At 37.2% G+C, this 14,116-nt stretch overlaps 1 protein-coding gene across 1 annotated transcript in view; it reads right to left on the bottom strand.

The window, feature by feature from the left end:
• The window catches only part of LOC143352209 (uncharacterized), a 129,568-nt gene extending 117,880 nt beyond the window's left edge, over positions 1 to 11,688 (bottom strand). Inside the window, exons 1-2 of the mRNA XM_076784536.1 lie at positions 10,907 to 11,688; positions 6,267 to 6,472 (exon numbers count right to left, since the gene is read on the bottom strand). Coding sequence (XP_076640651.1) covers positions 6,267 to 6,472; positions 10,907 to 11,688 — 988 coding nt within the window. The remainder of the gene's footprint in view (positions 1 to 6,266; positions 6,473 to 10,906) is intronic.
• Between the last annotated feature and the right edge of the window lie 2,428 nt (positions 11,689 to 14,116).

Genomic DNA, 14,116 nt, shown 5'->3' with positions numbered 1-14,116 from the left:
ACGCGCTTAATCGCTGCTGGAGACTACAGTTGCGCGAGATAACGATTTATAAAGAGATTCAATAAAACATTCATTTATCCCGTTCAGTTGTCAGTTTACAGACGCGGTTCGTTCAACCTCCAATTCGATAGACAAACTAAAAATTTTCTGTCTGAATTGCAACAAACTGGAGTGAAATAGATTTTCATTCTTAATACGTTTAACAAGTTAAAAATAATGTAACAGTGTTTTTAAATTCTTCTAATTTCGTTACTGTTTCGAATTACACCTACTCGGTTTTGTCATAAATGCATAAAACCTGTCACCTCAGAACAATCCAGAATAATCCATTTTCTTAAATGAAATTTAAAATAAAGTCGCACCGAGTATCTTTCACTCTTTTGTAAAGTCACGTTTAAAAATTAGAAATATACATTTGTAGGCAACAGTATCTGTTACATTGAAAATAAATATATTTTTCGCGCTGTACATATTTAAAGTACAACATTTTCATTTTGTTGTTTTTTCAAATCCAGCTCGAGGTTGAAAGCGCGAGTTCAGTTCGAGGCAATGAATCCTTATTTTTACGTTGACGTTGCACAATCTCGAAGAAAGGACCAGTTAAAAATCATTCCCTCGGGATAGGAAAAGAAGGGATCACTAATTTAGGGCGTTGTTCGAAATTGTGCAACGTCTACTGATCCTGTAACTTCATTTCCTCCCATAGGCCACGTAGGACATTGCACAAAGTCCCTTGTTCAAGGATATTGGCCCGTAAATCAGTGTCGCTTTTCCACTGCGCCTGAACCTACTATGCGTCAATCGCCATTGTCTATTTGTATCCCTAAACAGAATTGTTAAATCCTGTGAAATCCTTCAGTTTACTTTTTCGAGTAAAAAATTCACAGCCACTAATTACTTATCCACGGCATTACAGCATCGTGCGAAATAATGTCAACGTAGAATTTCAATGAAAATTAAATGTGGTACGTAACACAATATAGTACACTACCTTTCTAATAAAAAATATATCCTATATAAAGTTGTATTCTACATATATGCGACAAATGTCAATTTTTATATAACAATATGGATATTGCATTTATTTGTTGCGAGTATTTTCGTATCTTGTTCTGAATAAAAAATCATTGCCTATTGATTAACGTTCGTAAACTTCTTGTAAAATGATAGGTGTTGCAAAATACACATCCCAAAAATATATATATTTTTTGTAGATTCGCACAATTAATTCTGTTCGATAATGGAAATGAAATAGCTGAAGGTGCAACAATTTTCAACACAAACGCTACAATTTTCACTTTCAACGCACTTCCGTCATTTCGTACGTACGCGAAACTTCTAATTGACGAACGAAGTGTGGCGGATTTCTAATTGAAAAAATTTGTACAACGAGATAAAACTGCGTGAATTTTTGCAAACGCGAAACTTTTACTATTAACTCGTCAAGAGTGAAACAAGCACTGAACACGCGGCCGTTTTCAGCTTAAAAAAAAAAGTAAAGTGACTTTCGGTAATGGGAATACTAGAAAGTACACTCTATATCAGCAAATTGGACGAAAAAATTTAGGTAGTCGAACTGGCGGAGAACTTGAAGTAGCGCCGGAACCGTGTCCATTTGGCTTTATATGTAAAACTTTCGGGGAGTGGGCAAACATTTTCGTCAGGCAATCACGTTCTCATTTCTCATAAATTATATATTTTTTTTTTGTGTTGAAACAAATTCGACTATCGGCTTTTCATGAACGTTTCAAGTTCAATGACGATCGATGATCTATCGTGGTAGCCAATTTCAAACCAGAATTAAACTGTTTCATGAGTCGATCGTGGATTTCGTGCGGTTATGGCAAAATTAAAGTGCAATTTGAAACGCTAGAAGGATTAAAAGAATTTGATAATATCGTTAGTATCATTAGTACAAATTTATTCAAATGATTAAGGGAAAGAACATTTTGCGATTCTAATCAGAAAAATGCCACGAATAAGTTGGTGCAACTCCAATAAAAAAAATAATGAAAAATAAAGAAGTTTTGTAATTGGATTAGTAGTGATTCACACCGATATATCCGAGACGGTATCGGATTACGCGGTATGTTGACACTTTACACATTGGCCTCCCAGTGGAGGGGATAGGCGAACTGACTAAGATCGTACAGCTCAAGTGCTTAGATCAAGACTTTACTGTCCTTAGGAATACAACTAGTTATGTTGTGCACAGTTTCCGTAAAAAAATATTAACTTTAAGACAAGTATAACAATAAGTCGAAGGATTTATAGCACAAAAAGAGCTATTAAGAAACGATTATCTTGCCAAAAGATATTATCCTGATGCAAATGGATGGTTTGTCGCATTATAATCGTTTTGCAACCTGCTTAGACTAATATACACGACTTCGCAGAGAAGCGAAGCTTTTAGAATTGTAACAGCAGAGTGTTCTGTGACTAAACGTAACTTACGAGTAGTTAAACGAACTTTATCTGCATAATTGCTCAGTAATTTTCTACGTAAGGTGCAATGCTTCAGTTTTGTTTTAATACTTTCAACAGATTTGTAGGAACCGTTTGTCTTTGCATTACAAAGCAAAGTGATTGATGTATCTTGTTGTCTTTTAGTAAGCGAATTACTTCTGGAAAGTTCGTTTATTTTGATGGAAATATTTGCACGTATTGTAATGATAAATGAATGAATTATTATTTTATTTCTTATTATATTTTGGCAGTGTGGATTCAGTTTAAATTATTGGAATTCAGTTTAAAGCTAAAGAATCTCAAAAATATTTTGCCGATTAATTTACATGAGATACGGTTCTAATTATCGCCAATTAACTTCTTGGCATCAAAGTAGAAACGTTTCGATTGACATAGGGACAGCGAATGGGTCCACCGAATGACACGTCTATGAGGATAAATCACGAACAACATGCTTATCCTGGATTTCACACGTTTGCTTTATCTTGCGCAAATACACGGTGTCCACAAATATGCGGAGAGATTCGATCGCCTACCGTTTCGGAATTATTTGTTGCTTTCTATTTGAGTGCTCCTCTCTGTTTTATCGTACTCGAAAAAGATTCCTTCTTTCCTCTGCACGTGAGAAACAAAAAAGTTCGAATATTGTTTTTTTCACAATTTATAAATCCAAACGTTTACATATCGAACACGTTTGCCGATTATAAGACTCGCGTGATACGAGCTGCAAAAAATAAAAATTCTCTTTCATAAAAATATACGTTGATAAATATATGCTGCTTTCTGCTTCGTGACGTATTTAGAAAAATTGTACCAACTTTTTAGTTGTAAACATTTCAATTGGACACACGAATGTCTCAAACGAGAAATGCCAGCTGATTACGAATGTTTCGCGCAAGTATTGTACATTTATTTCGTGACAGATATAATAATTAATAATTTTGAGAATACAACTTCGTCTAGTCATTTCTGTTGGAAATTCATAAAATCTGTATCCTACTGATCGTTATTGCAATAATTGCTTATTTATACACAAAAACACAGATTATTATATGCAGAATACGGGGCAAGTGGAAATGTCTGTTATAATTGTCTTAAAATACACCCGGAGAAAAATGTTTACACAAACTCGAAGATCTTTGATTCCAAATTGAACGAATCGGTCGAAATCGCGAGGCCTGCCTCTCAGAATTAATAAAGATCGTTCTGACAGTCGTTTCAGTTGCCGTTGCGCGTCAGTGGAAAATTATAGGATTTTCATTATCTATACGGATTTAATATGATCTTTCCTTCTTCAGGAGTAACTTCGTTTCCCTTCCTTCTCATCTTTGACGTTTCGTGAAAGTTTACCAGCTTAACGAGCCTCTCCATTGACAATAGTCGACTGAAGTGACTATCAGAACGATCCTCATTAATTCTGAGACGCGAACTATCCGATCTCGACGACGCAATGTTTGGAAATAATGATAGGTAATTGTACATTCATATTTGACACGTGTTCCGTACTTTGTTCTACACAATGTTATGAATTTAACAATTATTAAAAAATCCAAAAATACGTATCTTATATGTTCATTCATAGAACGCAGGTACGAGTTTTTACACAAACTAATAATCGGCAAAGAAAATTGCAAGAAATTACAAAAAAAATGAAGTTTTAAGATATTTTTTTAACAAATACTGATATTTGGAATCTGTTTCCGCAGATCTATTCCTTAAATATATATATATAATTTTGCCAGGCAAAGCAATAAAATATGTTTTCGACCCCGAACTTTAAGGGCTGTTTTCATCCCTTCAACGTGGACGACGAGTATTTTGTTAAGAATCACCCGAGATGAAATTTATATTAATATCTGCTTGCGTAACTTGAATACGTTCCCCTGTTAGATGCAACTGACAACAGGTTCTGTTTTGTTACATGACGAGATCGGATATGTCGAGAAGGAAATTCTCGCGTGTTGGAGAAACTGCTTAACCCAACCGAGAAACCAAGCAACCGAATATAACCAGAACCGAGGAACATAGCTCGTCGTGTGTACATTTATGCAACAGCGTGGAGAGCGCATGTCTAAAATCCACTTGAAAAGGATGATTCCATGAGTAGACGTGCCTCTCGAAGCAGCAAATGTTCGCGGATAAGTCGCGTGCAAATGATCATGAGTGCATCGTGACATATTTGAAATGATCGGTCCAAGTACGTAAAACATTCCTCGGTATGAAAGTTTAAGGTTAAATTATATTACATTATTGCAGACATCGTCTTTAAACAGACTGCTTCCCTAAATGAAGTCGATTAATCTCGTACGCTTCCTAGAAGTAGCCGTGCTGAAGACCCTCGAGTGATATTTCGTCCCCTTTCGCTTTGCAGCTTAATTAATTAGTAGTCAAGGTCAGTGGCCAAAATTTGTTCGACGAAATTGTTGGACGCAATTAGAACAGCTTAACGGATCGATATAAGATATGTAAACGTTTTTTTGCATTTTTTAAATTTGGGGATGTGATAAATGAATAATGATACACAGTTTAATAATTATATGCTCCTGGAATGGTTATTGGGTCTCGTTTAATTTCGCTCTTTATCAATACGATTAAAATTAAATAGCTTGCGGTTTGAAGGAAGAACCGGTTGCAATTCGAGTTTTAATTCTCGCATTATGTAGAAACGCAGATCAAAAGGGGGTGTAATTACGTGTTTACTTTTACGAAATTACCCGTGGATGCAATGGCTTCACGTAAGTCTACATTTAGCCGTGAATCGCAAACTAATGTATGACGAATTATCAGCAAACGCACGGTGAAGTAGTCAAGTTTCAATGGTAAATTCAACCAGAATTGCTTGATGAGTGCGGGACGTTAATGGACGATTATAGTTACTTCCAGAAGCAAAATACAGGCCTGCTTATATGTTCTTAGTGTCGGGTAAAATATTCTTTTTTTTTTCAGTTTTAAAAATTTTGTATCTGGTATCGTATTTGTATATACTCGAACTAAAAATTCATTATGTAGCTAATTTGTGTTAATATCCTATAGCCAAGAAAAATTTTAAAATCAGAGCCAAGATACAAGATTTTAATATTTAATTTTGTGCTTTGGATTCTGCATTGCTTTCATTTCGTATTAAAAACGGTAATTTGCTTGACGTGTATGGCACCTATATCGCACGAATGCATGACATATTTGTTCTATAAGTTTTATCTAGCTCTGGTCGCAATTGGAAGATATATAAAATTGGATGAATGCATACGAATTTTTTGTGACCGATTGTGCATACACCCGTAAAAACCTACGCCCGAAAGTAAGTAAAAAGGAATGCAGGAATTTTATTATGAAAAATTCCTACGATCAAACGAATGCACGCACTGAAATCAACCTTTGTTTAGCTACCCAAGCAAGCTATTGTTAGCCATAATAAAGCAAGTCATAAGCCGTTTCAATTGATCACAAACATTGAAATATAGCAAAGGAATAATATAATAAGAATAATAATAATAAACCTCGACTCGTTTTAAAGTAGTTCTGCTTTCACAGTTCATCATTTTGATTTTTCTTCTCGATCCCTCAGATGAACGTTGACCTCAGAAATGTGGAAAAAGCTTGATGTATAAAAATTCGAATGGATGTAACGTTTGGCTGTCATGAAATCGTGAAAAGCATCCGCCTCGCGAGAGTCGAGCAACGCATAAAAGCGAAAAAATTCGTTAGTAGTTTTGAAGAAGTTACAGGTCCGCCCGTAACATTTCCAGCGTGTTATAGTCCCGGAGGCATGAAGCGTATAAATTAAGGTGCAGGTCTCTTACCATAGGGGACGCATTTCGGGATGGGATGATTCCAACCGTCGGCAGTGCAAGTCAGTATTTTATGGCCCTTCAATCTACGGCCTGGTTCACACGAGTACACGGTCTGCAGAGTGCCATCTTTAAGGACCCTCTCCCTTACCGCGCCCCACTCCGGTGGCTGTACCAAGGGACAATTCCCGAGAACTCCTGGAAGTCGAACAAGAGACCTTTAATCATAGGAAAAGCTCCGCGAAGTAAAGAGATTAGAAAATTCGAAAAACCGTAAAAATGTTCCGCCGCACGATGGCTTCGTTATCGTCGAGCCTGATCAAATTAAACGGCTATCTTGAATAGTTGAAACATTAGAGAAAGTTCAACAATTTTCTCAATATACGCCCAACTCGTTTTTCACACGATCTTGAAATAACAAGGTTCAAAAAGAAAACAAGATACGTATACAGTGGATTCAAAAAGCATTCGAACACGAAATTTTCCAGTCTCCTGTTTAAATAGTGAAGATTTGATTAAAACAAATAGTGCAATAACAATCCTCGCCCCATGTTAAAGCTTCAGACTTCTACTAACCATCACTCATTTTTATGTTTTCTCTCGAAAATTATACCAATTGAAACGTCTCTGAAAACATTGACAAATTTTTTCCGGAATGAAAAACGGAACGATTTACGAACGGAACGGTACGATTTTTTTCTTTCGTAAATTTTTGGAAGAAAATTTCAGTGAAGAAATCTCCTCTTTAAAATGACAAACTTGATGTACGATTATTTTCAGTGGTTTTATTAAGGTTCAAATGAAAGGTATACAAGCTTTACGGTGGCGTAAGGTACACCATGAAGGCTTTACACCACCGAACTTGGTCCTCATTCTTGTTCCATAAAACAGCGAAGAAAATGGCACGGCTACTCTTAAGGTATCGTTGCAAAGAAGAGACTTGTATCTTCAAATCCGTGGAACATTCATTCACCAGAAAATCTTTTTAATGTTTTTACACAGGTTTCAATTTATAGCATTGCAGAGAAAAAAATGGGTCTACAGTTTTTCATCTACTACATCATGTCAAAATATCTTAGAGGAAAATGAATAAGGGTGCAGTGAAAGTATTAGAGTGAATTCTCGTTACGAGTCAGTTGCGCCGTTCTGGTGACTCTTAGACGAAATCTGAGGTTGTCGCCGAGCGTCGCACTTAAAATACACAGGGCACGCTGGAAATCTAATAGTCATATCCGTCTACAAGTCATAAAAGACTATGACTATTAAGCAATAGTGACAATAAGACAGAGAAAATGTCTTTCTCCGATACAATGTTGCATGTAGCTCGAGAGACCGCGGTGGTGTGGGTAGTTCCACTGACTCCAAATTATAAGGTTGGCACTGACTCGTAATGAGAATTCACTATATAGAGTGTATGATATGAACTACATTTTGTAATAGAACAGGTGTCTTAAGTATCAATTAAGACCTGCATCGTTGGCGCATCCTGTGACAATGTAATAACGAATATAATAATTCCACGTTTACGCCCAACTGTCGCTACGTATTAGCTACGTTACGAACGTGTAGTACGATGCGTAATTGATTCATAGCAACAGTGTTACATCACGTACACCGCAATTCGTGGTTTGAATTTCCCGGTGCCGTAAATCCTACTAACGCTCGATCGCGGCAATGTAACGAGCCTTGTGAAATTAATCACAGAGTTAGTCGAAAAGAACGCTAATTGATATTCCCGTATTCGTATAATAACTATACAGGGGTATGGGGGTGTAGATGTATTGTATATTCAGATTTGAGTATCGCCGCTGTCTGCTAATGCAATTTACGAGCCCGTGAAATACATAAGATTTGCAATGCACGAATCGGCGCACAAGGTTCCAGAGTTTCGGCGATGCTTCTTAATTGGTGGCCCGAATTACCGTGCAAATCTTTCAATTGATAAATGTGCTAATAGCGGACCGAGACGATTTTCAGGGTACTCGATGTGCATGCGGATAATCGAATCGAAGTAATTAACTGGCCGCATAGCGATAATGTATCAAATAAGTGGTTCGACGGGTCCAAAGCCGGTTGGAGTAAGCGTTAAGCACGAAATTTATGTTCGTCGATAACGACTAGTTAAAACTTCATTCTTGCACCCCACCGCAGGATTCGGTATCCTAGCAACAAACGAAAGCAATGGACGATTAATTAAACGAAAATAACCAACTAATTTAATGAAGATAAAGAGCAATGAAAGTCCGTTTCAGAATCTCTTCTTGTAAACTAACTGTACAATGGTAGATCAAAATTGTTCATCGCATAACTGGTTACGTACTGTGTGGATTCAGATCGAAGTTTGAGTACAATAACAAATGCAAACAATAAAAACGATTATTTAAACGAAAAAATAACCAATTGATTTAATGAAGATAGGGACCAATGAGCATGAACATGGATGAAATTGTTCATCGTATAACAGGTTACTTTGTTTTCAAAACACAACACACGATCGTGCAGATCGAAAATAATAAAATGATTGAAAACAATTGAAAAATAATAATGGATAATTGCTCCAAAAAGCGATTAAAAACTGTCGAATGCTTCAATCGATACTTTGTGAGCTGATTTAAATTGCAACTTGAGGATTATGCTTTCATTCCCGGCTAACAAAGAAAATGTGATGAAATCTAAAGTTTAATTAAGTCTCACTGTGCAGCCTCGGATGCTATTGTTTGCACTGCCTGCGGATAGATAGTGAAGGACTTTAGTCGAAGGCTTATCGACAGCGGTAACATTTCATGCGTCCATAAACACTGCCTCGCAAAAGTTTCTTAGGACCGTAAAACATCATAACGCTAACAACTTTAAACAGTAATAACTTGCAAAGTTGCACGATGCTCAGAACGACACCATAGCACAGTGAAAACTGTACTCAAAGCATTACACTGGCAAAGATACGCAGCTATTTAGAAATTATTTTAATTCGCGTTATTCTCATTCATTTGATTTTGAATCTAATTCATTCATTATTCTTGTTCATTTTCACTTCAAACGAAACGAAGAGAAAATATTAAACAATGTCAAAGTAAAACATATAAAAGTAGCATATTAAAGAAGAAAAACGGTTCCTTTGGAAAAGAACGACGTCTTTATTAGAGAATATAAACCGGAGCTGTTCAGCGTCTGCCCGTACGGGCAGCGATTTTCTTGCTCTGGGCATACACAGTTGTAAGTCACTACCGCCGTTCTTTTCACTGACATTCATACGAATCGGTGGTTCTCGCCGAGCGTCCCATTTGAAATACACAGGGCACGCTGGAAACCTAAGAGTCATCCCGCGTGAAAGTCATAAGAAACCTATGGCATACCAAAATGACTGGCATTCAAATGGAGAGAATATCCGTCTATACGATATAATGTTGCACGGAGAAGCGGACTGCGAAACTCAAGAACCGTCGTCGCCGAGGAGTGGGCCCCACATTGTCGGCTATATCGGTGTGAGATCAGAAGACCACTACTAATCCAATTACAAAACTTCTTTATTTTTCGTTATTTTTTTATGAAACTTTTACCAACATATTCATGGCATTTTTCTGATTAAAATGAAACTAACTATGATGTGTAATCTGTATAATAATTTTTCTTCAAGTCTCACTTGTTTCCGTACCTTTACGGCCCATTTTACCGAATGTTACAAAAATATACTAGTTTTGCAGAAGGTTGCCACTGTCTGATTATTTGTCGGGTCCCGCTAAACCATAATATAAACAATCGGAAGTTTTTCATGTACATTCTAGTACCTGTACGAATACTTTTTGGGCGCCAATTTAGAGACACTTCTCATACTTTCTAATTTTTCTCGTTAACGTTAAACTTTCTCAAGTGTATTTATATGACAGTATGTAGTTAAAATAAACTAAGTTTTATAAACAAGTGTGCAATTACATAGAGAAATACATGGTTTTTTAAGCCTACAAGAGGTGTACGAATACTTTTTACACTCACTGTATGTACAGTAAAGTCTTGATCTAAGTCAAATCCTCCGGTCCGTGCTATGACATAGATAGCGTAGGGCTACTATTTTCTTACGACCGCGTGGACTGCGCTGAACGTAGAAAAGGACAGCGCCTGGTAAACACGGACCGGGCGGTCGAAGGCGCACTACATACTTAGTAGTGGTTCACACCGATATACCCGATCCGGTATCGGATTACGTTGCATGTTTACACTTCACACTGCTCGACGACCGAGGCAGCTCGAGCTTCTTGGCACTTCGCGAGTATGCCCCCCAGTGGAGGGGATAGGCCAAGACTTTTACTGTATCAAGGAAAAAGTATTTTTAAATGATAATATCGATGCAAATACGGAGTTTAACCATTCTCGAATAAATTGGTGACTTTTTTTTTTATTAAGCTATAAAACCCCACATGGGATTATTAGCAGCATGCACATGGCTGTGCATGCTAACTTTACATTACGTAGGTGGCTTATAACTAGGATTGAGACAATAGAATGAACGTTTTCGAATACAATAATAACACTAAGGATATAAACAGTGAGACTAAAGAAATGAATGTATGAGAAAGATCGAATTTTTTGTTGCTATTAAGCATAGTTTCCACGCCAATAAATATGTCAACATCCTCTAAATATTTTTGGAGTTTAACATTGCAAGTAGAAATGCCTCTGCAATTCCAAAGACAGCTTTGAGGTTAGTGTTAATGCGATAGCTCGAAATATTAATATTCATGAATAGTGTAGATAAGCTTAAGTTTTCTGTGGAGTGTGAGCAAGATCTTCGAGAGAGGGTCACATCGGAGTCGGTTCCAAGGTCTAGAGATGTGTTAGAGATATCTTTTTCCTTATCTTCGGACCAGCTGTTGTTAAGTTCCAATTTCTTGATAATTCTAGAGGTTCTATATTTAATAGATCTACTAGATAGACTAGAGTAAGTTTCCCGAAGCATCTTCACAAGTTGAGATAGGTCGTCAGTGAAGGAGTGGGCCAGTTGAACGATGTTTGAATTACTCTTGGCTTTTGATAGAAATTCTTTGTATTGATCGTATCGTAAGATATATGTATCAGGATGTTGACCAAGAATATGCCTAATTGGATCCAAAACTTGGTCCAATTCATCCATTGTCTTAGAGCTAACCATTTCACTAGAGTTCTCAATTTTTTTCTTTTTCTTAACTGGAACGACTGACCTTTTAGCTGAGATAGGATTTGAGAAGTTTGCATCAGCTAAGTCATTACCTGAAGTAATGTTCAAAAAAACAGTAGAGTGTACTTTTCTAGGTTTCTCCGAGATGCCGTGTGAAGTATTTGACGTGGTAGAGGAGAGAGGTCTTTTACTAAAACCTTTGGTTAATCCTAGATTTTTAGCTTCACCAGGATCAGGAAAGGTTTCTTGCAAGTCTTTTTGGCTGATTAATTGAGGACAGTTCATCGTGTCCACGTCAGGATCCTCTACACGAGTCAATAAGGAAGGAGCGTTATACTGTTGAATTGGATTATAGATAGAGGTCGGGCAGTGTAGCCACACGACCTTCCTTCTTACACAGGAAACAAGTTAGACTATCCGTTGAGATGAAAATCCAGTATGAAGTATCCTCGAAGTTAACTTGTATTTTCTCCGTAAGTTTGCTTACATCATCTGGATGGATGTAGATTTGTCGACGAAAACTGAGGATATGTGAGAAGCCTGGTTCAGAGAATCCCACTCTGATGAAGGACATGGGTGAAACTGTTCTAATTCCCATTTGTTTAAAAGAGTCCAATATCACAGAATGTGGGATGCCAGGGCACACATTAGAAAGAGTAATGCGTTTAGATTTCATGATACAAGGTCTAACAGATACTAGACGGCCTTTAATATTTATACAGTCATTTTTTGACGTGATCTCGACTACTAAGGATTTCTCAGATAAGTATATACATACTCTATTATTAGAGATTCTTGAGCCAAACCTTATATTGATAGGATCGGTGACCTTTGCCACTGCAATTATGTATTCTTTGATGGTGATGTCATCATGTGCGTCTAGAACTATGGCATATTCTTTCGAAGGAAAACAAACTTTTTGCATTACACTGGCGTATGTAGCTACTGTGGCGTTCTTAACTTGCAGTACATTTTCCGTGATCATGATTTCTGTGGGAGAGATTCCTGTACGCAGGAATATATCTCTCGACAATTAGAATTTAGGAATACAAACTCGCGATTCCAATGGCGACGAGCATCGGTGTAAGGAAACACAACACTCACTGTAACCAATGGCAGATCATAACACGCGTACCTCGTGGAACAAGACAGACGTCTTGACTCTTCGAACGTCAACACGCGACTGAAATTGGTGACTTAAGCACCGCGTAAATAGCCAACTTTCGACCATTTCCAGGTAATACTTTGCAAAAAGAGTACCGAAGCTAGAGCAAAAAAATGGAAAACAAATATGCACCATTCGAACCAGCAGGAATTGATTCGCACAGTACGTTCGATAGGTCTTCTGGTATTGTATAGGAATTCTGATTGAAAAAAATTGGATAAAATCTCCCGTTGTTTCCTGCGTCACAGCGGGGACTCCCATAGAAATTGGTGAGCGAGTTCCACGGAACAGCGAGCGGGACAACAAAACCATCAGTAAGCCACACAAATACATTCCGTGGTAGAGAACTAATTAGTTGGGCTCGTTCGAGGTTCGAGGCCTCCCTTAGTCGTGGAGGCGTCATGACGGGAATTAGATTTCGTTCTACCGCGAGCATCGAGGGTTCCCGAGGCTTCTCTGTGGACGAATTTTGCGGTTAGGCACCAGCAATGTTACATGTCCTCTGACCTAGTCGAGTAACAAGTAGAAGCCTGGTCTCTTATACAGTAGACTTCGACAGTAGGGGAAGTTCTCCCAGCGTCTGACACTTCAAGTTTTCCTCAACTAAATGAAAAGATATAGTAGTACTTTATTGCTTTTATTCTGCGTTATTTATCCGTTAACAATATTAGAAACCAAAATTGAAAAATATATCGTTCGAACAACTACTAAATAAACTAATATATTGCCGAACAGATTATGAAAGATTATAACCCCTGTAGTACTTACAATAGAATTACTGTAGAAATTTCAAGGTGATAAGGGCATCATAAATCTTATTTTTTCGTTCAATAAGTTTTATGCTCATTCACTGGGAAGTGTTATTCAAAGATTCAAACAGTTACACTCTTTTCTTCCACTTACCTCACTCCACTGCTCATATGCTAATATGAGGTGAAATGAGGCGAGGTGCCTGAAATTTGGGACCACATCATGCACATCTGGCAAGGCCATTATGTTCACTTCAGCTTGATTTTATGATATGACGTTTCATTCGTTTTAAAGATGGTGCATTAATTTCTGTGTCATAAACCATGTCGCGAGCAAATCCTCACACTGCATTCGTTAATTATATTTACTGACCTGCAAAGAACGGCGCCGGTGTTTCTTGCAAAAATTTGGTTAAAATCAAGTAATCGAACAACGCATATTCCGATTCTTACAAGAAAGGTTGGAGAATTGAGAGATTCAGAAAACAAGAAATCTTTGTGTGCAGGTAGATTGAAACAACCATAAAGCAGACCTATTGTTTATTGATGCCATAGTGCGGCCTTGTGGGGTAGAACCAACACTTCAAAAGAATATCAAAATTTTCTTTCTGGTGCAATATCTCAAGAATGGTGAGAGATGTCGAACAAGAATTGTCTTATACTCTTTATACAAAGAGTTAATTGTAAATTTATGCATAAATACTCCTTTTAAATAAGTTATATCTCTATTGGGGAATTTGCAATCCTTATTTACACTTTTTGGATAATAAAATAAATTCGGAAAGTGATATTGAAAATG

The sequence above is a fragment of the Halictus rubicundus genome, chromosome 3 (assembly GCF_050948215.1).
Source record: "Halictus rubicundus isolate RS-2024b chromosome 3, iyHalRubi1_principal, whole genome shotgun sequence".
In the NCBI taxonomy this organism is placed as follows: Eukaryota; Metazoa; Arthropoda; class Insecta; order Hymenoptera; family Halictidae; genus Halictus; species Halictus rubicundus.
This window is presented reverse-complemented; position numbering and strand designations above follow the sequence as displayed.